General features: G+C 43.8%; 1 protein-coding gene across 1 annotated transcript in view; it reads left to right on the top strand.

Moving 5' to 3' along the window:
- ELAPOR2 (endosome-lysosome associated apoptosis and autophagy regulator family member 2) overlaps positions 1 to 26,698 on the top strand; it is a 94,787-nt gene that overhangs the window by 34,363 nt on the left and 33,726 nt on the right. The window contains exon 2 of the mRNA XM_056482183.1: positions 13,093 to 13,213. Coding sequence (XP_056338158.1) covers positions 13,093 to 13,213 — 121 coding nt within the window. The remainder of the gene's footprint in view (positions 1 to 13,092; positions 13,214 to 26,698) is intronic.

Here is a 26,698-nt window from a genome sequence, read left to right as displayed (position 1 = left end):
GAGAGGCATAGGTTTATTCTATTCTCATAATTCAGACTTGCTTTGAATTTTGCCTTTGGTGCTTTTGGTTGGTTCTTGTACATTTTGATGTCAGGGTGTGCAGCTCCCTCCCCAGCTGCATGGCAGGGATGTGGAGCCTGACTGTGCATCTGTGTTGGAGCAGAGCAGTGAGCCTGAGCCTTCTGTTCTGTAAATCCCTGATTATTTACTCCCTTGCAATGAAACTGCTGATAAATTCAGAGGGAGTCGTGCAAATCCTGCAGCCCCAGGGACAAAAATGAGACCTCTTTTCCTCTGTGTGCCCTCCAGCCCAGGCAGCCCTTGCTGTGCTCTGTCCTGGCAGTCAGCACGGTCCTGTTTCTATTTCTTGTTTCTATTTTGAGCCTCAATTGATTGAATTTCTGTTTGCTGGGTTTTGGCTCCATTTCTCCACACTACCTGAGAAGGAGCTGGGGGAGCAGGAAATAGCTCAGGAAAGCTATTGCTCCTGCCTGGGCCAGGTCCAAGCAGCTTGACCAGCCCATGCAGCCATCCTGAGGGTTGCCAAGGGGACTGGGACAGGAGGGGAGTCTGGCATCTGCTCCTGGCTGGAAGGATCAGGCTGAGCTGGCTTGGCAAGGACACAAGGAAAATTCTCATTGGAATCTCTGATGTCACGAGAGAGGGAAGAGGGCTGTCATTGCCCCAGGAAAAGGGTTGTAAATTGTGTTTCCTGCTCTGCTTGCTGAAGGGTATTTCCATCCAAATCTTTTGTGACCTTTTCCCCTGGGAGTTCTGCATGGAAATAGAAATAATGAAAGCGGAGAATGCAATTGTGTGGAGATTGTGGGGAAATATTACTGCAGTTGTTTTAGCTGGAGCTTTAGGTGACAGCCCTTAAAGGAAAGGGAGGATCCTTTGGCTGTTCCTGGTTTGTCATGTGGGTCTGAGTGCCTTTATGCTTTGTCTCAAGTTATATCTTGTTCCTGCTGTATTTCTGGGACATCTGTATCCCATCTGCTCTGCAAAGACCTGCTCTTGTCTCAGGCCAGGTTAGGGTTGTCTGCTGGCAACTGCTCTGATTCAGAGCAGCATGTGCTTTTCCTGAAGTGTGGTTTTCATCTTAGCAGAGCCACAGACTCATCTGCAGCAGCTGAGGTGAAGCACTGAAGCACTCATGGGCAGTTGCATCGCCCCATGATGTGTTTCCCTCTCAGTGTCCATTGGGATATTTTCTATCCAGCTCCAGATGCTTGTTTCCTTGCTCCTGGCAATCCCTTGTGGCTGGTCTGAACCTGTGTAGAGGTTAATTGGAGTGGAGCTCTTGTATTTGCACATTTGTTGGGGTGCTGCAGACACAGAGACTGCAGGAGAGATCACGAGGCTGGAGGAGCTCTGGGTGAGGAGAATAGATTTGTAATCAACAGAAAGGAACAGATGGCTTCAGTTGTAATGCCTATATTTATATTTGATGCTAATATTCCTCCCAGAGCACCAGCACTTCAGTGATACAACACAACTTAAAAGCATCTGGGGAGGGAGGGGATAAAATAAACAGGTTTTTTGAATCCCATGAGGAAATCCAGCCATGGGTTTAGCCACAAGGTTTCAGTGGGTGTTAGCAAGTAGAGAAGGCAGAAGTTAGCTACAATCTTCCTTCAGAGCACTGTGGGCATTGCCTTGGTGTGCCCATGAGACCCTGAGGAGCCATGGTGGGACCTGGAAGGGAGCAGGGTTTGTGCCCAGTGCTCCACCTGCAGCAGGATGGGTCATGAAGGGAGCTCTTTCTCAGAGCACTTTTTGGTTCAAACATGGGGAAAGACATCAAGCCCCTGCTCTGTCATCCTTGCCATCCATGTCCTGGTGAGGTCAGTCCCATCCTTGTATCATCTTCTCTTGCTTCTCCAGGGTGGGATTTGCTGGCACATTTGGAATTGTGAACTGATTCATTCTGTGAAGGCAATTAGTCACCACCTGCACACAGGTGGAAGATGAAAGTTAATTCTGCAGCACCTAATTATCTGTCATTGCTGGAAGGGTTTGAGAGCAGAGACAAGATGTTTTGGTTCTGGCTGCACCATCAGGGGGTCTCAGGGAGCAATGGTCAGATACCCCAGACTTCACCCAGAACCTGTGTGTTGCTTTAACAACCTTTTGTCATTCTGTTAAAAGATAAACAAGAAGCTGGAGTCTCTGTGGGTGTAAATCAGTGTGGCTCTGCAGGCAGCAAAGCTGTACCAAATTTTATCAGCCAAGGGGAGATGGAGCCTGTGGGTTAAATGATGATAGAATTATCCTTGTGTGAATTGCTGTGTGTACATACAAAAATCACAAGCAGGTGTGTACGTGCTCACACACCCGATAAAGGTGACTGTTTTTTTTTATTTGTCTGTATTTAGTGCACCTTGGAGTTCACAGAGACAAGAGTCATAAATGAAATGCCATCAGATTGTTAACACATCCCTAACTTGTTAACAAATAATCACATGATTTGTAGGTAAAAAAGCCAGTTTAAAAGCATGCTGAGCAATATTTCTCCAGGTCCCCTGGCATGTGCATACATTAGAAATCCATGTGATACAAAGCACAGGACAAAAATGATTGATAGCAGGTTACAGTGCTCTTCATTGCAATGAATTAATTGATCACATCTAGCAGATTTTCCTCCCAGCAGAATCACTGGATATTGGACATGTCTCTCTCATTTCTCTTCTATCCTCTCTGTTGGAAACATGCCAGACAGTTTTATACCATCATTTAAATTTATTTGTGACATGAGAAAGTTGTGTTGCCCTTGAGACAGCTAACTTTTTAACTTTCAGCCAAAAGGTTGGTGGTATTTTAGGAGATACAGGGATGGACATTATAAAAAGTTTTCTGATGAGGTGGAACTCCTCAATCCAGTCCTGGCAGCAGGTCCCACCTGAGAGCTGAGTTGAAATATTTTTCATGATGCTTGAGCTGCTCTTATTTGACTAACATCCTATTCTAAACCAAACATACTCCAAAGATATTAACCAGCACTGTTTTTGATAGTCCTGAGCAGTGGAACTCAAAAACAAGTGCTTGCAGGGAATATCCCTTCAGCCTAAGATGGGATTTCTTGTGACAGGTAATGACAGGGATGTGATGGAGATCAAGTGAGAAACTTCTGCTGTTTTCTGTGCCGCACTGTTTCACACCTTATTCCCTCTTTCTGATGAGTGCTTTTGGTGGCTCTTATATGTGGAATGACCTGCCAGAGACAGAACAGGTTATTAACCTGTTTTTACAAGCTCCCTCCTGGCAGAAGTGTTTTCTTTTGTTACACTGGTAACTGGACTATTACAGAGTCTTACATGTAAAGAAAAGTGCTCCAAGCTTTCCATTTCCCTAAAGCCATGCAGACAGTGGGCAAAGTACTGTGGAATTGCATTAGTAAATTCAAGTATTTTTCTGTGGTTTTGCCCTTTGTCTGTGGATAAGGCAGTATTATCTGTTTAAGGTCTCAGCTTCTGGATTCCACTCCTGACCTGTCTCAGTATTTGGCATTAGATAAGACAATACAATAATGTACAGAAATGTATCATCTCCAGCTGTGCCAAATGAGATTATATTTGTAAGGCAGGTGAGTGAAGACTTCTCTGAGACTCCACAAGCAAGCCAGCAGTTGATGAAGTAGGACTTACACCTCTGGCCCATGATAACCTGTCTGTGCATTGTAAGAGACCCAACCCTGTTTGCCAAAGGATTTGATGTCTCCTGCTGTTTTTACAAGGTGCCATTTGCTACATCCATCTCATGCTTTATATGAGATGGGTCACAGCCCCCACTCCCCACCTCCAGATCACCCAAGTCAAGTTACAGGGGAATGATGGAGCAGGATGGGAGGTTTAACTCCTCCTTTCTCCTTTAGGAAAAGAATATTTAATCTTAAGATACAATGCAAACATGTATCATCATGTCTGAATTTCTTGCTGATGGCTTTCCTGCAAGTTGGTCTTTGTGAAGTGGAGATAGGAGGTTTTGAAACAGGAATCAGTATTTCACCAAAGATGCAGTTAAAGCACAGAGCTTATTCTCATAACTCTCAATTTTCTGTGGTCTGACTGGCATTAAAAAGTCTCTCTTTGATGAAGATTTGTAAGGCTTTGTTGCTAAGAACCAGAATATGCATTTGGAAGTTCTATTGAGTGGCTTTAGAGATGTGTATCCCTAGAGACTGTGTTAATTTCCATATTCATTAAAATGTTCTGTGCTGCCTGAGAGACCCAAACTCTTGAATAATACAGCTGTGGAGGCTGGGAAAGGAGACATCAGGATCAAGGAGTACTTTTGCCATCAATTTAATCCAGTCTAAGTCTCTGTGACCAATAGGTCAGTCCTGTTCCTGGCTGAAATTGCTTTTCTTCCTTTGTCCATCTTTCTGCCTTGGCCACTCCTTCCTGTAGCCACAGCAGTGCTGACACAGTGTGCAGGGAGCTGTTCTGCTGAAAACCAGGAGAAAAAATGACTTTATGATGGATCAGGTTCTTTTTAGATGCAGTGCTGACACAAGGGAAAAGAAAAATGTGATTTAGGGCAGGCAAACTGCTCAATACTTCTTATTAGCTTATTAAGCCATCACTGGAGATGCCTCTGAAAATACAGTTTGTCTGGCTGAAAATAATCTTTTCAAGGACCATTTTGTGCCATCCTGTAGAATTCTCTCTTTGGTGTCTCTTCCATGAAATTCAATGGGATTATTTCAAAAGGGAGAAAGGTTTTTGCCTTCTCTAGTGCTTCACTTGCAAGGATGACAATGACCATTACCTGTTATTGAAACAACATTAGGGTGATGAGTACATGAGCTGGTTAACTGTGGCTCATCCTGTTGTCCTTTGAAGTGAATGGATATCTTTTATTGACTTAACTGGGAAACAGATAAGGCCCTGGGTGGAAGAGAGAGTGTTTTACTAAAGATTACTTGTTTTTGCAGGTTGCAAAAAAAATAAACCCAGACACTTTCAAAGATGGCTGGGGTTGGGCTGCAAAAAGCTTTTTTTGTGAAGCTTTATTTAAAAGAAAAATAAATTTCTCATAGTCAAAAGGCTGCTGGCTGACCTGACCTTTTCAGACTGAAAATGGTCCTTGAAAAGAAAAATAAGGTAATGATAATAAAAACTCTCCTAGCCATTACTAGACTGCTGCTGAAAGGGATTTGGCAAAGGCTGAAGAAGTGTCAGAGTGAGAAAGCACCATCTCTGCTGGAAGATGACAGTCTCTGACCTGGCTGGTGCCCTGTGAGGCTGGAGAGATCTCCACTGATTCCAGCCAGAGTGAGGGTGCCTGACAGCCAGGAGAACTGTTCAGGACACAGCCCTGGAGTTTCTTGCAGTTGATGTGGGAATGCACTGTCCTTAAGAAACTATATTCAATGAATCATGTAATAAACATATATAAATGTATAGATAGTAAATGCAATTTCTTGGAGAGATTTAGCCAGCCTTTGGGGCCAGCCATGCTCTATGAATCTCTTTATATTCTGAAATTATATCTTTTGGGCTGTGCTTTCAAGAAATAAACCTTCACCCTCAGGTATTTTTCCCAGCTCTTCTCTCAGCTCCCTTTCTGATGATATCTGCTTCATTAGCTGCCTGATGAATGGTCTGAGTACATTAGCATCACTTTATCGAGCCAGTAAACGTGAGCTTCCCCCTGCAGAGCTGGGCAGTATCCCTCCCTGGGAGGTTTCTAAAAGGTTAGGCAAATTCTGTCAGGAATAGTTTAGGTGTGGGGGGCAAGAACATGGACTAAATGGCTTCTGAAATGCCCTTCTAACCCTACAATCTCTTAGTTTAAAACCCTGCTATAGTAGTAGCTATGGCAAGCATCTCTGGGAGGCTCAGCTGGAAGCTGTTCAGAGGCTGCACCAACACATTCACCATGTCCATGGCAGCCCAGCAGGTGACAGCTGGGTGCAGCAGGAAGGAACTGCAAGGACTTGTCCCACCTAACCTCAGATACTTGTGTGGAAATGAGTCTGTGCAAACCCTGCAGTCTGTACAAACCCTGCAGCTGTGGAGGGAGAAACAGATGCAGTCTATGTGTCCTGCTCTGAACATCTGGGATATGCTGGAACACCTCCTGGTTATCTCTCTGGTGATCCTGCAGCAGCCAAGGGAGTCCTTTGACCTGGTTAGTGTGAGAGCTCAATGCCTTTCTCATTTCCAGTGGGACACAATATTCATCCAAACACTTTTTTTATCAGTTGCTGTTTGTAAGCATTGCTAAGGGTTGCCTCTCTCTTCTTCCTGCTGACAGAGCTGCTCATGGCTCTCTGAACTTTACCCATCGTTCTGCAGACATCTGTCCACTGTAGGTCACTCTGGCTCACTGGACATTCATTTTAACACATTTGGGTTAGTATTCTGGTTTACATTTAAATAGGTTCTATAAAAACTTAATAAAATCATTTATTCTGATTCCTTGCAAATATTGATGATATATTTTTGCTGAATTCTGGCTTTCATTCAGTAAACCTCTTCAGTTCATCTTTAATTTGCAGATGGCTTTGGCAGTATTCCAACCTCAGCTTCTGGTGGTTGAAACCTAGTGCTTGAATTAGATTCAAGATGCAAATAGCCTGATTTTGAGAAAGTCTGAATATATGTAGCTGCCTTGTGAAGGTCTAAGTAATGCAATTAGGGCTGGGATTCTTACTGCCGAAACAGCCTCAAATGAATTAGGAGTCCAGAAAAGAGAAATGTGGCAGAAAACACATAAATGTCTTTAGGAGTTTGGGGATTTAGGAATAAGGGAAAGCCTGGCTCATATTTTCAGCTGAAAATCACTGATATAAATAATTTCATAGGAGGTTAAAGAGGAATGTGCTCATGTTGGGGAGAAGTGTAGAGGTCTGGAGGAGTGATGGGGCAGCCCTGCTGACACAAGGCTCTGTTCCTTCCTCATGGGCTGAGGTGACAGGAGCACAGAGGGGCAGCAGGGATATTTGGGGTAGAATTACAAACAATGAGCGTGGTAAAAGATGAGGAAGGGCTAGAAGCTCAAAACTAACGAGAAATGGGAACTTGCTTCTCTTTTTCAAAGCCTGAATTAGAAGTGACTGATAAGCAGCCCTGGAAAGCTCTGGAGCAGTCTCCAAGTGTTGAAAGCATAGTCCCTGAGAGTGCTGATGCTGTGGATGCCAGACATGGAAACAGCCACACAGGGAGAGTGCCATGTCTCTGCAGCTGCTGTCTTTTGGGGTGACATTTCTTGGTGTAGCAGGGAAGTGAAAATGTTGACTCATTTTCATTGAGATTAGTCTGGGGGAATCATAGTAGTGCTCAGAGAGGTTGGGTTCCCTTCTTATCTCTGCCTGTAGCCATTCATTCCTTAAAAGAGGCTTTTATTTGTGAGGAGGGTTGAGGTTTTTTTAATAAATACACAGCTAATCCCTATTGTACATGTAAATATAGACAGCACAGAGGCCTGTAAAGATTATGGATGCCTCTTTTGGCAAACAGTATCTTTTAATAGCATTGTGTGCAGTTAATCAGGTTAAGCAAAGCATCAGGGGAAGAAGAAGTTCAGAGTAGGAGTAAGTGTCAGACCTCTTGAGAGTTGTTGGTTAGTAATATTGGCCAGGTAGTATAGAAGAGGTTTTTGTTTTATTATTTTTTGTTTGTTTGTTTTTTAATTTTGCTCAGTGGTGTCTGTGGTTGGAAAACAAGAGGAGTAGAGCAAGCTGTTAAATTGCAGGAGCCTTTTGCTATTGTGTTTCATAACAGGAATGGTAAATGCTCTTTGGTCCTGGGCTTCATCCAGGGTTTTCTGCCCAGACTGAGTGTTCAGTCCCTTGGGAACTGGTTGTAAGGGCTTGTGCCCTCTCTGTTCTTTGGTTCTAATTAAGTGGAAGGAGTGCAAGGCATCTCCCATCTGTGTGAAAGGTAGGAATGAAGAAATTGGTGCAGAAAAGTAGGAAAGGCACTGAAGAAGGTGTTGCTCTATGTCATGGAGAAAGATCATTGATATGGAGGCTGTCTGGAAGAGAGCTCTCCAGTCATGGAGAAGAAAACAATACTTGCAGAGTTTCAGAAATATCCTGAAATAGGCATTTACTTTAAGACAGAAAATCTGTGCCCTGGAAGTGCCTGTGTCAGTCAACTGTTATGGAGGTGTTCTGGTTTGAAGGACAGGTGTCTGCCAATAAAGGCAGAAGCTTCTCTTTGAAATGGAGAATGTAAACCCCCTCCTTCCAAATTATTATTATAATTTTGAAATTAGGGGGCTCTCAGGCAAAGATATGGGAATTAGGGATAACAGTTCTTTACCAGGAAAATTAAAATAGAAATGCAGTATTACAAAGAACAATCCCAACCCTGACAGAGTCAGAATATAACCTGACACCCTGTCAGTCAGAGTGTTGGTAGCAGTCCCATTAAATGGTGGCTGCATCCTCCTGCAGTGGCAGATGGGGTTCAGCTGGAGCAGTGCTCCTCTAGAAGGTGCAGTTTTTCTCTGAAGGTGCAGGGATGATGTGGAAAGGTTCCGTTTTCCTCTGGAGTCCAGTGGAAAGATGGATAACTTGCTGTTCCAAATCTCAGTTTTTATCCAGGTAGGAAAGGCTTGGCTCCTCCCCCTGGCTGGAGCATCTCCCAGTGGATGATGTAATTTTATCAGTCATACAGTGGGACTGAATGGGCCAGCAGCAGATGATATCTTCCTGGAGAGAGGATGGGTTGTGGAAAGGTAAAGATGATTGCCCCACCTGGTTTAAAGATGGCCCATTAGCAGAGAGTATGTCCCACAGAGATAAGGGTCACTGCCACACCCAACAGATGGTGATAGAATACCCATTTCTGGCCACATCCTGTATTGCAACCCAGGACAGGGGGACTGTGAGATGCTCAGATGCTCAGGCCTGGGAACAGCTAACATTCCATGGCCTGGGGAGCTGGGCAAGGAGGGCCACTTGGTGCCACTCAAAGTGAGGACAAGAACTGTATGAGGTGGGGCAGTGGAGCTGCAGGAGACACAGGCTGGGACGTGCCTTGCTGAAGTGCTGCTCAGCCAGCTCCTGGTGGGCTGGGAGCTGGGGAAGGGCTGAGGGCAGAGGTGTGGGTGCCCCAGGCTGTCAGGAGATCTCTGCTGGAGCTTTGCACAGGATGTGTGTGGGGTGCCAGGCCCACACCATCGATCCCATATCGATGGGTTTTGAGTATAGGATGCTGGAAAAATTCCGTTGTGTTTTCCTCCCCCTGGCAGAGCTGTGACCAGTGCACCATCTCTGACGTCATGGGCATGCACAAGGGCTTCTTTCTTGTGCAGGGTGTCCTTCAAAGAGAGTGTGTGTAGATCAGAGAGTTTCTCATTACAGCTTTGCATGGTGCTGCTGATGTGATTTCACTAATTCTCCAAGAACAATAAAGCAAAATTCAGCACAGGGTGAAGTAAATGTAGGTGCCTATTTTTGGTAGCATTTTTCAGGTTACTATTAACCTTTCATTTGAAATTTAATGCTGAGGACTACACATTGATCCTGAGCAGTTTCTTGGAACAGCATCAATTTTCCATTTAGAAAATTACATTTTTTCCAAGCTTAACCCTATGTGGGATGTTGTTAATTTTTTCCTGAGAGACACTTTCCAGTGGAAGCTTCCTTTTTGGGTCTGAAATTCAAACTGGTTTTGCCAAATTTGCCTAGGAATTATGATCAATAAAATAGGAAATGCTGTAGGAAATTATAGCTGAACCAGGGGAGCGACATATTTTGAAGATGAAGGCCAAGTACAGAAAAGTAATAAAACAGAGTCAGAATTACAGTTAAAATTAAAACAGGCCAGTGGCCAAATGTAAAGATACTATGTGAGTGGATGACAGTGAGAAAAAACATTGAAAGCAAAGCCAGAGTAGTAGCTGGCAACAGATAACATCTGGCAATGGATTTGCCATGAAATTCACTTCAGAGAACTGGTGAGTGAAGAAATTTTTCTGTCATGGGGTTGGAAGCAGACAATCTTTAATGCTCCTTTCAATATAAGCCACTCTATGGTTCTGTGAGGAAATCCCAACATGATGGCATTTTCCCATGAGAAACAAAGGTGTTGTACATGTCCCATGGTGCTGAGGTGGCTCCATGGTCAACCTTCTATATTTGGAGTTCAAATTCCTGAGGCAGATTAGAAGTGCTGAGCCTGGTAAGCAGCATTAATGGGCAATTAATGGGCATTAATGGGCAATTTCCAGTGCCTGCAAACATTGGGTGTGATGGAAGCTGTGTTAATTTGAAGTGTCCTCAGTACAGTCACCAGATAAACAGCTGTGACCATAGAGGTGTTTTCAGACATAAAGCTGAGTTGAAAGTCAGATAGAAAACAAAAGAAAAAAAAAAAAAACCATCCCAACCACATCCACAAGCTGAGCATAGCATAGGGAAAAGTAATGGAAAGAGACCACACAGAACTCTTGTTGTGCTGTACAAACTTTTTGAGTTTTGTGATTCCTCTGTGGACTCAGCAGCACGCAGGGATGGGGTGATCAGAGGGAATGATGTGTTGGGTCCATCTCTCCAGAAACCTCACCTGGCTGGCTAAAGCTGGAGAGGTTTCCATGGAGGGATGGAAACTTGACTCATCTGCCTGAACATGGAAGGGAGCAGAAGCCTTTTATTCTTTATAGTTTTTGTTGGTGTCCTGAATTTTGAATCCCTGTTGATGGTTGACAGTTGTCCAGTTTAGAGGGGATGTTTCTGCACTGCATGGTGTGTCCCTCACAGCTGCCCCACTTTTGGGACCTGCTTTGGCTGCAGAGGGATTGCATTGCTGGCTCAACTGCTTTGAGACTAACCTGGATTGTTGACACCAAACTGCTCTCTGTAATTTTTTAAAATCTGATATTAAATAGAAAATGGATCTGAAAGCAAGTCAGAGTCAGAGCACTTCAATATCCTTTTCTTTGATTCACTCCAGTCTTGCATATTTAATTTAATAGATAATTTTTTTCTTATGTCATATGAGCTAGGAGATGAATCTATTACATTTGTGTATTCTGGTTGCCTTATAGGCAGAATTCATACTGAAATGATTCAGGACTATTTTTTTAAAGTATGTCTGAAAGATTGCATAATGAGATGAAAGGGGGAAAATATATATTATAATTGAATATATTTGTAGAGTTGGCAGTGTGTTATAGCATATTTCATGTGTTGATCTGGGTTTGTTTTTTTTGAGGCAAATAGTTTTCCTTTCCACTGTGCTGTGAGTTATGTTTCTAAACCACCCATTGAGCTAGAAAGATAATTATTCAGCCATGAAAATATTAATTCCAGAGAAATCAGATTATTATTTGCACCTGGATGCAAAATAGCAAGGGCTTTAATGATGTTTAGGTAGAACTTTATTAACATCTGAATATCTCTGGAGAGCTATGGTAACAGTAGGAGAAGTATTAAACTCAGTATTGTTTGTTTTTCTGCAAGTAAATGAGGAGAATTGCAGGTCTTCTCCATGTGAGTCAGTGAATATTTGCAGGAATTAACTAGTATATATCAGATTATTATTATTATATCATGGATCAACTCCTATCCACCTGATCCCCCTTCTTCTGCTCCATCATGTACAATGTCAGCTGCGAGGGAAGGAACTGGAGAAGATTCCCCCGAAACAATCCCTGTGTGCACAGAGTAGCTTCTCCTGGGGTGCTGGAATTAGGGCCTGATGTCTGTAGACATGGCAGGAAGAATTTCTGCTGCCTCTTGGGTGGGGTTTGCTGTAGTGAGACTGAGCTGCAGCAGCTGAAGAGCTCTTGTGTTGTGCCTTGGGCTGCAGACACAGCCACTGCCTTCCCTCCTGGTTCATGGCCACTCCTGCCTGGAGAAGACACATAAATTGAAAGGAGCCCACCAGACTTTATGGATCACCACACCAGGCTGCCCCAAAGCTTCTCAAACATCAAAGGTGTGGCTAGTTTTTCCTTAGTACCCTGCTTTTTTGGTGGTACTTTTATGGGCTAGGAAGGGATGTGCAGTGTTGGAGGTTCTCCCCTGAGAAAATGGAGAAGACTCCATCCAAATTAAGGGCTAGTTTCCCTTTGTAGCCAGTGGGGAGAAATAAGTATTTCTAGGATGTGTTATCTCCTTGTCCCCTCTGCAACAGCTGTCTAAAACAGGCCCATAATTAATGTCTTACCTTGATTAACTGCAGAGGGAGCTGGAGGTAGCTTTGCCCATAAGGGACCATCTATGGACCCATTGCCAGGGCATGTCATTTGAACGTGGGTTCAAGAAGGTTGTTCACTGTTTCTGTAAGCTCCACCCAACCTAGTAGAAAAATGAGATATTGCTGAAGTTTATTTTAATCATAAACTTCTGGGCTATGAGTTTGAAAACAGAGCTGTAAACACAAAACTAAAAATGTAATTAAATGTGAGTCTAGATTTTATGTGGGATCTGAATCAATACTATTAATAAGACAAATAGCTAATTTTCTTTCCTAGCTAATGCTAGGAAATTTCTTATTCTTTCTTACTGAGTCTGCCCAGGGCTTATCTTGGCCACAGAGACCCTGGGACTGATCTGCCCTCACACCATCATTCTGCCTTGAGGTACTCCTCAGAGCTGATGCTGGATGAGATTTTCAGAGGTATCCCAATACTGGGTTTATCTGCCCTAATTTCCCTGGGATTCCTCTGAAGCTGACAAAGAGGGAAGGCACTTGCAGAAGGAATCATTCCATCCATCTTACACATCCAGCCCATCATGGGATGACTTGTGCTCTGGCTATGGCTTGCTCCACTGACCAAAGAGGAAGCCTCGTTGGCTGCTGTAGATCAGATTCTGTGATGGACAGAAATTTTCCACCAATCCTGCTCTAAGAGACTGGGAAAAAAATTCTAGTGGAATCTGCATCCTGTCTATCAAGTGCTTTTGCAAATCCCACCTTCTGCCCTAGCACTTGTGCTGCACAGCGTCTGATGAGAGCCGTGCTTGCCCTGTGATGATACACGGCACTCATCAAAGCTGCACAGCATGTTCCACGCCAGCTACTTCCTCTCTGGTCTAATTACAACTGAGCTTGCTAATCCCAGCCTTGATTAATGAGCTTAATATGCAAATGTTATGATGCAACTGAAACTGTTTGTAATTGCTTGCAGACAGATTACCACTTCGAGTACACCGAGTGCGACAGCAGCGGCTCCAGGTGGAGGGTGGCGGTCCCGAACCCGGCTGTGGAGTGCTCTGGGCTGCCTGACCCCGTCAGAGGGAAGGAGTGCAGTACGTGGTGACTTCCCCTTTTACAGACTCCTACTGCCTTTTTGTGCTGTTTACATTTGTGGGGCTTCCTAGGTCTGTCACTGTCCTTCCCCTCCGGCCCAGCTTTCTGTGTCCCAGGGATGCGGAGCAGGGATTGTCTTTGCAGTGCATCCCTGGAAGTCTCTGTCTGCTACTGGTACCCTTTTATGCTGATTCACAGATGACACCACCCCTGAAGAGATGTGGTCTTGAGCTGCCCTGCTCTCCAGTGCATTTATAGCTGTATTGGCCTAAATGGTGACCAGCACTGGTCAAACTACATTTGCAAAGTGCCCACATTCTCATTACTTTCATTATTTAGCTAATTCATAAGCTGAATGCACAAGGAATGGTAAATGTCTTATTTGCCTGAGTTATTTTTATGATGAAGCTCCTACATTTTATTTATTTATGCATTTATTTTTAACAACTAGGAGTGTTTTCATATCACTTGGTTCTGTGTTTATTTTTTAATGTTGAAACAGTTCTTTGCATCTGGGGAAGTAAACGAACCGCTGCTCTGCAAACACATCCCTGAATGCTCTTTCCCATCACACTTCCTTGCTCTAGCAATTCTCTCCACAAAAGACCCTAGCAGTAATTTATACCAGGGGGTTTAAATTATTGTATCTGACAAACAGGATGAACAATGGCAACATCTTTTCAGTTCTATTGCAGCAGGTGTCAGATTTACTCACTTCTGACTCTCCTCCTCTAAAGGTTTATTTTCATTTCTTTATGTTCCTGTGTGAGGTACATAAATGTTTTCTGTAGCAGTGTTGATCACTGGAAGGTTTCTGACTGCTTGCAAGCATCATTTGAGAATGTGTCATTCCTGGTTTTTGGATTTAGTTTCCAAGGTTTTAAATGTGGAATCTCTGTATACCCTTAGGATGAGCTTTTTCAATTACAGAAATATAGACCTGAGAAGCACCTCAGATGATCTCATAATTCATCCTCCAGCTCAAATAGCTGCAGTGGATATGACTGTCATTCATGGCTGGTGTTTGGCTGGACTGTTTTCAGGCACCTCTTGTGATGAAGAGTCCAGAAGCTCTCCAGATATCTGCTCATCTATTTAGTTCTTTTCATTTTCCCTCCTGTTAAAGATTTTTCTGCTGTTGAATCTCCCTTGTTGTACTTCAAGCCTATCACTTTTTGCTGCCTGCACTATAAAGGAGGAGATAGTTTTATGTCCTCTGCTGCACAACCACTTTTGTTGTACTACCCTGGAGGACATAGCTATAACTTATTTTTTTTCCTGACATATGTTATTTCTTCTTAAATCTTGTGATAAAGGGTTTAAGTCCAACAACATTACACTACCCTCAACTTTCTGCTACAGGTTTCGACAAATGGTTCACTTGCCTCTTCATCTTGTATTGTTTGTGCCTGTTTCTGGTCTTAAATCAATTCCAATGAGAATTCAGCTGGTTTATAACAATAGATGAATCTGGCTTCTCAATATCTGGCCCCTGCTAGACAAGGTGTAAACTTTTCCCAGTAGATGGGCTCTGATATTATAACCAAAATACAGGATTCTGTTATATACACTGGAAAACTCATCTCCTTCTTGCAGTGTTGCTGTTAAATCCCATGGCAATTCAGCTGGTTTGAGAAGCAATCAGATATTTGACTTTTTTACTGAACCCCTCAGGTCTCATCTCCCTGGGCTCTTGCAGTTCTATTTTTTTTTAATGTCTGTAGTAAATTAACTGGCTTCAGGGGCTGTCTGGCCACGCTCTGATGGCAAAAGTAATTTTAGGCTTTCTCATCTCTTAGTCTTTCACCTTTTGCTTAAAGAGTAACCAATCTTTCAGCCTGAAAATATGGATCTGTCAAAAGCAGTCAGTCACTGTAGGAATGGGTAGGGAGCACCTTTCACATTCAGCTTGGTTAACATAGTGGTTTTTACTGTAAAGTATTTTAACCAGCATAGAGCTTGGCTGACAGTCCATTCTCCAGTGGGTGGGATAAACTGGGAGAGGCAGCTTTTGAAAAGTGACTGCCCTACAGTCTTTAGATTTTGCACATGGGGGTCTGTTGTTGATGATGAGTTATGTTGAAAATGCTGACAGATATCTCCCTACCTTGGCACATTCTCTAAGCTGGTGGCTTCTGTCTCATCTGACAATACAGCAGCTGTACCAAGGACATCTGACACTAAAAGCATGAATTTCTGCAGCCTAAGGAAAAGGTTCTGTATCTGAGGCTTCTACAACTCATGTTCTTGGTGGATTGTGTGCAGAGTGAGATTTGTGCTGCAGGCTTGGCCAGGGGTGGCACACAGCTCACATTGATGGCTCCTTGAGATATGCCTTAGGCTTGGTGCTGTTTTAGCCCAAGGTCTATCAAGAAATGCCAGAATTATGCCATATCCTCTGAGGTGACATTTCTGGACATTCTACAAATTTGTTTAGATTCTCCTACATCTCTCAGGTCCTGCCCTATGCCAGGACACATGAACTGGGGCTCATTTTGGCATTTGGTAGAATCCTGGAGTCCCCTTGGGTCTCTCTTTGGTTCTTTAACCTGCAGAATCAGGGCCTACAGTAAAATCACTCTGGGTAGGACAATTTCCAGCTTCCAATTTCCTCCTTCCAGAAGTCTGTTATCTTCAGAAGTTTTGTTCAGCATCTATTAGTTCTGAGATGCCCTGTGGCCAACTGCTTTTAAGAGAGGGTTGCACTTGTATAGCAGCTGCAGTTGTAAAGCATCATGAGCTCTTAGGGGTTTTTTTTTATTATCTCCTTGAGGTGGGTAGAGCCCTCAGTGGGCACAGTGGTATGGGGGAATCTGTATGAGAAAGTGAGTTTTTTTGGAACACATCTGCCATTACTGCTGACTTCACAATGTTTGCAGTTGTTTTCACCTACTCAGAAATGCTGCTGCTTGAGAATATCTGCCACTGATCTTTTCTGATCCCTGAAAAGAGAAGTGATGTGCAGGCTGTCATTAATTTTGAATCCTGAGAATACTGTGCCAACCTCTCCTTCTTCCAAATGCTCAGCAGTCGCTGTCTTTAAACTGCCTGAACTAGAAATTTGAAAGATGGTATAACAATATGTTAAATGTCTCCTGCTCTGTAAATATGTCTAGACTGTGGCCTCCAGTGGAGTGGAAAGACACTTAAAATTGCTAAAAATGTGTTAGCTGAGGTGCTTCCCATATTTGGAGCAGCTGAACTGTGGCACCAGAGCTCAGTGTCTTGAGATGTGCTTGTTTTCAGGATGTTGTGTTTTACTGCTTTTCATTTGAATGAAACCACTTAAAACTAGGTTGGGTATTTCTGTGCTCTGCTGCATTTTGGAGCACACAGTGACCTGCAAATCACAGCTGACAGTGTCCTGCTGAGCACAGCCTCAACATTTCCTGAAACTCCTGTAGGCTCCAAAACCTGCCAGGATTCTACCCTGATTTGAGTCTTCAGAAGCTTAATCAGCAAAGCTTACCTGCAGAGATGATGGTGTCCTCTGAGAAACAGTCATGAGATGCACAGTAGAAAGAGCTGCCATGTTTTGACTGCTTTGTGACCTGGTTACTAGAGAAAGGATTTTTACTCTTTTTTCTTTCCATGAGCACAGAGCAGCACAAAGATCCACCCTCCCCTCCTGCTACCCTGCTGCCCTCCACATCTCTGCTGTGTAGGAGGCAGCTGGGAAGGAAGAAGGAGGCTCACATGAGAGGTTTTTGTGGTGCTGTAGGAGGTCCTGCTATGCAGTGACCCAGATATGAGAGGGAAGCAGCAGCAGCAGCTCTGCAGTTGCAAGGCACTGGGATAGCAAAGCCCTGTTCTGTATTTCACTCTGTTTTTTTCTGTTCTCTTTGCTCTCTGGGGCTGCAGTCATCACCACTTCCACACCCTGCAGCCTGTGTTTTCCCATTCAGCATGGTGTGGCACCTCAGTGGTCACCCTGTGGGGCTGGACAGGCCATGGCATGGCCACACCACACTGCCTGGACACCTCTCAGGGTTCTGGTTGTTCAGAGCTGAGTCACATTTTTGATGCTGCCACGTCATGGTTGCAAGGGCTCCTGTGAAGAGATGCATTAAAAGTCCAGAAGGATTTTGGCTAGGGAAAAGGAAATATTTAATACTCCTAGAGCTGCTCTGGCTCTCCTCTGCTTCCCATTTAAGATGTCCCCTCTGGGCATCTTCCCAATCCTGTTCTGGAGGTCAGGTACATACATGGAGGTGGGGGTGGCAGATGAGATCCTCCTTCAGCAGAATCCAGACCTCTGAATCACTCCTGACAGTTGGGAATGTGCTTTACTAATTTGATCTCCTTCATTTTTAATTACCACAGATCTCTCTCTGATTCCTTCATGAGTCTGATAGCAGGAAGGGAGTTTAGCTGATAAGGATCCCTGCCATCAGGGCACTTGCTTGGCTTTTTAAATGTAAAATATTGATGGCAATCCAAGGGAGCAGTTTGCTTTAGGGCTAACCCTTTGCCTGCACCCCCTTATGGCTGGGATCTCTGGGAGCCCTTTCTTTGGTGTGGGGCTGTAGGCAGTGTCTAATGGGGACTTTTTGGGATTTGGCAGTGGGAGAAGCACTTGGCATGGTGCTCCTGCTGACACTGCACTGCAGTCTGTTTTTGTGGCCACTATCAGGCTTTTCTGCCAGCCTGGCCATATGCTGCATATTTTACACTCCAGAGTCTGAATTTGGAGCTCCCTTCCCTTCCCTTCCCTTCCCTTCCCTTCCCTTCCCTTCCCTTCCCTTCCCTTCCCTTCCCTTCCCTTCCCTTCCCTTCCCTTCCCTTCCCTTCCCTTCCCTTCCCTTCCCTTCCCTTCCCTTCCCTTCCCTTCCCTTCCCTTCCCTTCCCTTCCCTTCCCTTCCCTTCCCTTCCCTTCCCTTCCCTTCCCTTCCCTTCCCTTCCCTTCCCTTCCCTTCCCTTCCCTTCCCTTCCCTTCCCTTCCCTTCCCTTCCCTTCCCTTCCCTTCCCTTCCCTTCCCTTCCCTTCCCTTCCCTTCCCTTCCCTTCCCTTCCCTTCCCTTCCCTTCCCTTCCCTTCCCTTCCCTTCCCTTCCCTTCCCTTCCCTTCCCTTCCCTTCCCTTCCCTTCCCTTCCCTTCCCTTCCCTTCCCTTCCCTTCCCTTCCCTTCCCTTCCCTTCCCTTCCCTTCCCTTCCCTTCTTCCCAAACACCTGGTTCAGAGTGTGCCCAGGTGCACTGATATCCTCATCTCAGCAGAATTTTTGCCCAAAAAGAGATTAAAGTGTTCACATTTTGACCTCATATTATTTTAAAATATTAACTATTTTATTCCACAGAATATTCGTTAATTTTTACTGTCCTAGGCAAGAATAGGTTGTACCTTATCAACATCTGCTCATTTTGTAGTGCTGTGTGTATAATAAAGAAACTATAGTGAAAATAATAGAGCATTTTTAAAGGAGTTGGATTTGCTGTGTTCAAGAGGAAAAAGTGCTGATAAGGTCATTATTACAGTCAGCATCAAAATGCCAGTTGCAATCAGGAAGACTTCTTAAGAAAGGAGACAAAAAAGAAATGTTGATAATATAGGAGAAATTGATCAAATTATGGGAACAGGATGCCCAGGGAGGTGTGGAATTGCCATCCCTGCAAGTGTTGAAAAACCATGTGGATGTGGCACTTGGGGATGTGGTTTGGTGGTGGAGTTGGCAGTGTTGGGTTAATGGTTGGACTTGATGTTTTTAGAGGTTTTTCCAACTTTAATGATTCTGTAAATCTGTGGCTCTGCTTAGCAAAATGAAGCTTTACCTGGTGCCACTAAAGTGGGAACAACTTTGAAATCAGAAATGTGCTTCAGTTTTGAAGTGAGTTGTGTGAGCCTGTACCAAATGAGAAATGTGAAAAGCTCCACTGACTTCAGAAAATAGAATGTCTTCAATTACAATGGGCTCAACTGGAGACTGAGAGCAAAATTTGACCTGATTTATTGCTACTGAGCTGTGTTTGTTGAGTGCATTCTAATTTGTGTAATCTACTCCCAGGATACCACAGGAGGAGATATGGATCTTCCTGCTAATTGCAGACTCAATTAGGCAAAATGACCTTTTTAAGGCTGTACACTTTATAACACTTTAGGGCAATTTGGTGATCAGCAGGAGTTTTAGCATTTTTCTTTCATAACAGGAAATTTAAATGAGGGTTTTGAGTCTGATGTTCTCTCAGTCTTTGGTAAAGTTGGATATCCCAAGCAGGTAAGAACTGGCCCTGCTCCTAACTCCCCTGAAGTCAGTGAGCATCTGCAAATTTTGTGTGCACACATATTAACGCAGGGCTGCCATGGAGCTAAGCTGTTCAGCTAGCAGGAGTGTGCACAGCACAGTTTGAGAGTTGCTACTAAAAGGCTGTGATTTAGCAAAGCACTCGAGCAGATGTTTATTCCTGTTCCTCTTAGAGCATCTCTGCTAATTTGTGTTCCTAACTCCAGTCAGGTATGTGAATGTTACTGATGGTATTAAGTTTCTCACCTGGGCTTGAATCTAGACTTCATGGCATTTCCATGTGGGTTGATACCCTGAGAGATACCCCAGCTTTACAAGTATTTTTTCCAGAATTTTAATTCTGTGCATGAGCAAGACACTGTCTTTGCAGAACAAGTCACATTGTTGGCTTTGTGAAGCACAGATTCAAAACAAAATAGGTAAATAGTCAAAAAGCTGAAGAGTTTGCACTGAACCCTCAGAATTTTATTCTCTTCTCTGGGGAAGAGTTACTGTGAGCTGCATGTTGATGTGTGTACTGAGTTGATGAAGGGAAAGGGCCTTAGTGTCTTTTGATGAATTCTTCACCTTGTTTGTGTACTAAATGTAATTAAAAAAGTTATAAAGAAATTCCTCTTGCTAATTTCTCTTTCAATAGGGAAGCAGCTGGCAAGGCCTTGAGATTTATTATGGTAGGGGGATGAGAGACAAGGACACTGTGTGTGTGTGCAGAGAACATCAAATAGCACTAGTACCACTTTGGTTGGTGAGCAATCAAGACATGCCTGATGGAGTCAGTAGGGGCTGGAGAGCTGCTCTCACACCTCCAGATCTGTTTCCTGCCATCCCCACTGGGATGACTGTTGAAATCCTGGTAGCAAAAGTGCTTCCTAACCTCTTGGTGATCGCTGCCTCCTGCTCTCTACACCACACTGCCATGAATAGATTATTTCCATTCCAAACCCATCCCTTTCACTGTCCAAATTATGCAATAAAGTGATAATAAAAGTGCCCTATGTGCCAGGCCAGCTGGGGAAAAAGGTGAACTGAAAAAAGCTTTGCTCTATTTCATTAATTTTTGGATAAAAGGAAAAATTATGTATTCTTATGAAATGTGAAGGTCTTCCACAGAAGGTACTCTTCCCCAAGTTATATCAGGTTTCAGTATGATCACATTTCAAGCCTAAACAGCCCAGACAGAATTTTTTTTTTATTTTTTAATTAAGATTCAGTCTAGTTCCTGGTAACACATTGGGAAATAATGACTGAAGAAAACGAACATCAATTATTCACAGTCTATTGGAGAAGCCTCCTATAAATTATTCACAGAAGGCATTCTGAAGCTGGCGAGATTATAGGAAACATTAATAATGATTTCCTCTCATCCTTTGTCTTCCTCTTTTTTTACCTCCTCATTCTGTGTTTTGGTTGGTCCTTGGTTCCATGTTGTGTGGACCCTGATGCCCCAGGGTATCACTGAAAAGCTCCATGTGCTTGTCTTTGGCCACATCTTCCCCTCCAGGCTTGTGGCATGTGTCTGCTGAAAACAGCAGCTGCTCAGAGACACAGCTGCCTGATGCTGCCAACCTCATATTTCCACCTCTGCCCATGGGAGGCTGAGGCAATTCAGCCCTGACTCTGCCTGCAGGAGATGGCAGCATCTCACCTGAATCCCAGATGGTGGGGCTTTGGATGAACAACATAGGAATGGAGAGGGGAGACATGGAAAAACAGTGTTTGAGATTATTTTTCCTTTGTATTTTCATTGGTTTGTGTAGAATTGACCAATTGCTATCCCCTTCTAATGTTGTTACAATCTGATAAAATCCAGTCTCGTGTCTTTTTTCTTTTAAATCCTGATTATTGAGAGCCAGAGAGACAGAAGAATACACATGAACCTGTACATGTTCAGTGGCAACAGAATAAACAGAAGACCTGAGATAGTTTTAGGTATTGATAAGTAAAAAATGTCTGCAGGAAAAACCTGCTGAGAAGAGTGGTGGAGGTAGAAGTAGTGGGTCCAAATGGTGTGGGATGGGAAGCTGCATGAGGAAAGAGGACTGAGTGGCCAGGGGTGCATAAGGGAGGAAAGCAATTGAATACATTATAGTTTGGTGTTGGAGGGTGCAGGGTATTGAGACAGCTTTGGTTAATCCTCTGGTGAAATCTCAAATATCCTGATCCCTCTCACAGTGTGGTAGCATCTGAAAGATACTTGACATGAGAAAACGCTCCAGAGGAAAGTTTCAGATCTCAGGAGAAACTGAGTAGTCAAATCCATGTGAAGATCTACTCTGTTAATCTTTGTTCATGATAATCCTGTCCTGATCCCCAGCATCAGAGTTAAGCAATGTGAGAATGCTATGGTCAGTCAGCAGAAGAGAAATGTGGCAGCTAATATTGATCCTAGTCCACCAAAATCACCAGGAGGGCCACGCTGTACTAGAAGACAGAATGTGACCCTGGAGACTTGCAGTCAAAGGGCACATGAGACAAGCTGGTTTATGGTCTGTTTTGCCCTCTGGGGAGCTGTTCCCATGTCTGAATAGTGATTATAAAGTGCAATCTGATCTGCCAAGTGATGCATTGCAAGCACTCCATGGAAGTGGTTCCACCGTGGGCAGGGCTCCTGCTTCAGGATGCCCCAGTCCTCATGGTGTGTCCTGGGAGGGAGGCAGGACACCACTGGTCTTGACTCACAGAGCTTAAGAGTAGGGGGTTTAATTAGATTTGCTAGTCTGACCTCACAGACCATAAAAATACACCCAGCTAGGCTGATGGTGGGGCTGATAATGGGTATTTGGCAAGAGCTTTTCTTCCATATGGTATCCAGTTATGGCACGAAACACTTGAGAGACAAAGGGTCCATCACATGCCATGACAGACTGTTCCTACAATCAGTCATTCCTCCTATTAAAAATCCCTGTGTTATTTCCAATTTGAGTTTGTTTGGGTTCAGCTTCCAGAAGGCAGCTCTTCTTTGCATTTATCTGCTTGATTAAAGAGTGCAGCAGGATCTTGTCTTTTCTCCCCCTGGAGATGCCTATATATTAATCAAGTTGACTCTTGATCTTCTTATGATAAACTAAATAGATGATCTCTCACTGCAAGGCATTACCTCTAATTTTAAAGCCATTTGAAGTCCCTTTGTTTCGTACTGACCTCATAAAAAAGCCAAATCACATCTATATGCAATATTATAACAATCTTCTTCCCTGTAATACCCTTTTCATCCTACATATCTCTAGATCCACCTCTAATTTATCCAGATCTCACTAGTGCCTTTTGTGGATGCCTTGACAGTGGAAGATCTTGCTGAATATTGGGTCTGCTCCCATCCTCAGCCTGCTGCTCTCTGGGATCCATTTCAGCCCTCTGCAGGCAGGGCTGGCACTCCTTGCCCTCAGCAGCTTGTCTTTGACTTTGTTAAAGCACGCTGACTTTCAGTGGGCTCAGGCTTGGTAACATTTTCTCCCCTGCCAATCTTGATACCATTCCTTTTCTTTTTGCCTGCAGATCGTTGAGCAAAATGTGGGCAGCCATCAGACTCAGTCCTGGGCAGGCAGAGCTGCCCCTTTCCTCCCTGCTCAAGGGTGGCTTCCTGTCCACAGCCCCATCTGAGATCTGTGACTCAGGCTGTTCTTAATCCCTTTAAGATGTGCCCTGCTGGTGTTGTGCAGCACTACCTTCCTTCATCAGAGTGACATGTAAAACTAAACCAACTGTATTAGCAACCTTATGACATCCATTCTGTCACCTTTATGAAGTGACTTGTAATCCTTTTAAAGAATGAAATGACAAGACTTACACAGTGGTGGCTATTAGTGCTGTATCATGTCATTTTTTGTTAAGTGCATATGCTGTCAGCTTTATTGCATCTGTGTATGAATGTGTGTGGCTGCCTGTGGCAATGTCTAGTTAAACAATACTTTACAGCTTCCTTTTGTGAGAAAGACTAGGACTAGTCACCTGTACAAACCACAGTGTTTTTTTTTCCTTCTGTAGTTATTTAGGAAAGCTACAGCTGCGAATCACCAATAATTGTACCAGCTCCAAGGGCAGCAGTGTGTCCAGCACCACAGTGTGTCATGCTGTTCCTGACTGCCTCTGGAAATGTTCTTCCAGTTTTAAAAATGCCCATGGTGGGGGCAAGTCATGAAATCTTTTCATGCATTTCACGGTTTTTCTCACGGAAAGGATCACACTCAGTCTTTACAATGTGTGTTATTTTGTGTGAGTTGGTGTTTGAAAGGTGTAATAGTAAAGTTTTCAGTTAGAGAGGGACAGGAAACAGTGATGTCCAGTTATTCAGTAGAGACAGTTTCTCTGAAAATTAAGTAACAAATTCCTAAACAAATGGGCTCTGGGGTTGGGGTGTTCACAAAGTCTTCCTCTAACGTGGAAGACTGTTTTTTCCTCTAGATTCTGAAGCAAGAGGGAAAGTTTAGTGGAGGATGAATCAGAGCACACACCTAAAATACAGAATTTATGTTCCCAAAACTTTGCATCACTCCTTAACCTCCTATGCTGTGGTGCAGCTCTTTTTGCTGGCAGCATCTTGTGTGTGTCACCCTCACAAACACAGCTGCAATAATGCCAGCTGTTTCTGTGGCTGCTGGGAAGTGCTGCATCTGTGCTCAGCTGTGTCTTAGTGATGTGGGGCAGCCACAAGGAAGGAGAAGCTCCTGGGATGCCCTGGGTGGATCACCTGTCTGTGCCCTGTCCCTCCACAAGTGACTCTGACCTCCCTGTCTCCGGCTGGGAGGAGCTCCTGAACTGATGCAATTTAGATTAAAGAAGGTTTGCCCTGGCTTTTGGTCTCCCCCTTGATGGGAGGATAAGTTGTGGGACCATCTTCATGCTCACCACACACTGCATTTCCTCCCCACCCTCCTCCAGCTGGAACAAGACCAAATGTTGCATCTGTTCCAATGTTGAAAGTGGTTCATGCTGCCATTAGCCACATTCAGCCCCAAATTGAACCTGGCAAGCAGCTGGCATGCTCAGAGCCAGTTTGCTTACAGTGGAATGTGTTTTGATGGGAAATGCTGCTGTCTTTGAATACAGTTCTTAGAAAGAAAGAAGGTAATTCCCCACCTAAAGAAGATAAAGGCTCATCTATGTCCTGGAAGGTGAGCGATGGATGGCATGTCCTGCATGGCAGCTGGACTGATCTCTTCCACCCTTTTATTTCTCTCAGATGATCAGTTTGCAAGGGGTTAAAATAAATTAGTTCAGTTAAAGTAATAATCTCTACTCAACCTCACTGTGATGGAAGAGAAGGCTCTGCTGCCCTCAGCATCTTCATTATGGCAGTGAATTGCTCACTGTTCTTGACTCCTTAGTTGAATTTCATGACTCTGGAATGGTTAAGCACTACTCTCAATTTCTTGCTATTTAGTTTTCTTTAAAAAAAAAAAAAAAAAAAAGTTGGAACTGTTAAAGAATTCAAAGATACTGTGAGAGAGCTTAATTTTCTACTTCCCTTCCTGATAGCTTCTCTCTGCACCCTTCAAAAGGAAAAAATAAAGCAAGATTTATTAATCATGCCAAAGCAGTGGGTCAGGACATCTTTATATATTTAAGGTGAAAATCTGTACAAAATGTGGTCACAGTTCAGACACACTCATTCACTGCTTTTGTCCAAATCTCTGAAGAAAGCTGTTCCCCCCCAGGTGCAGGGAGATCCCATGGCTGGAGCTGAGGTCACACAGTCACTCAGGTGGGGTCAGCTCTACCCCTTGTGCCACTGCTTATAGTGAACCACTTGTCCTCACTGAGGGGGGATTTTTGTCTGTCTGTCTGTCTTTCACAGAACTCCATCATGCAGGATTTCCTTGTTTATCCCTACCCCAACACCCATCTCTGCCTGGATCCTGCCCACTTTCCTTCTTGGTCCATCACCAGTGAGCAGCAGGGTTAGAAATCTCTTGGCTTGAAGGCCACTGGTTCAAGTTCAGAGTATGCTGATATGACCAAGAAGGAAAAATGACCCTTTGGCAGATCATTCTATCAAAATGGACCTTTTATCTGCTTTCATCAGTGGCATGCATCAATGCACAACTACAGAAAGAAATCCTGCTGGTACTGGGATGGAAATGGGAGCCTGTGTTAGTTGGATTCAGATGGAGATTGGTGTTTCACAGCCATGAGTTAATCAAAGTGCTTACAAGAAAACAAGTTTTTCTGCAGTTTAGATAAACACTGGCACATCTGTGGAACCACATTTTTTGAGACTGCAGCTGGCATCATTGTTTTGGGCCAGTTTCAGCACTTTGGCTGCCAGTCTGGTCTCACCCTGCATTTTCTCAGGCTAGTGAGTTTATGTCTGTCAAAGAGAATGTATGAAATATCTGTCACTGTGCAACATGGCACTTGTGAAACGAGAAAATCTCATAATTTCTTGGGATGTGAGTTGTGAGCATTGCTCTGGATCCTGCTTTGGCTTGACTGGTGTAGTTAAGTTAAAAATCTGCAAATGTCATAGGAAGTATTATGGGCTGCAGAAAGTGCTCATTTGTTTTCCATTCAGGTTGTTCAGCCTCAAAGAGGACATGATGCAGCATGGACTGAGGGGAAGTGGGATGGCTTGCCACTGAAACAAGTGTCCAGGCAGGAGTTATGATTCCTGACACAGGCCTGGGGCTCTGGGCATACAGGACTTCTGCTACTGTCCAGGTTTCTGTTTTATAATGGGAATAATCTTCCCTTAGCAGGCAGAGATGTGATCAGGGGGACAAGGAGCATACAGCTATTTGGAGGAAATAACTTTAGACACATAAGGAAAAAACCCATATATATATATATATATATATATATATATATATATATATATATATACCTCCTAATTGTACCTCTCTTAATTACACATATTTTGAATACTGTATTTGCTATGCTGACAACCAATGGTTATTTTCTCAGCATGTTAATGTCACCCTAATCAAAGATCCTCATCTTCTAGTCACAAACCTGTGGGTGACCTTTTCCCAGACCACATGGTTGATCAGGCAAGATGTTTGAGGCTTTATAGGCAGTTCATGTGAGGAGAAACACAGAGAGACCTTTGGATTAGGTCTACTACTCTCAGCCAAGGTTTGTAGTGCTATATTACTGTCAGTCTGCTGCTGTATGCCCTTCTTAGCTTAGGTGAGTGAGAAAAGTCTGTTCTGGCTCTCAAGTACTGGTGGTTTTAATTGAGTTCAAAGTGTAACAGTTGGGTGAGCAAGGGTGAGGGCAGCTCTATTATAAATCCTCATTTTCACAAATTGCT

The sequence above is a fragment of the Oenanthe melanoleuca genome, chromosome 1A (assembly GCF_029582105.1).
Source record: "Oenanthe melanoleuca isolate GR-GAL-2019-014 chromosome 1A, OMel1.0, whole genome shotgun sequence".
NCBI lineage: Eukaryota > Metazoa > Chordata > Aves > Passeriformes > Muscicapidae > Oenanthe > Oenanthe melanoleuca.
The sequence above is the reverse complement of the archived record's forward strand: the minus strand, read 5'-3'. Positions and strand labels throughout refer to the sequence as shown.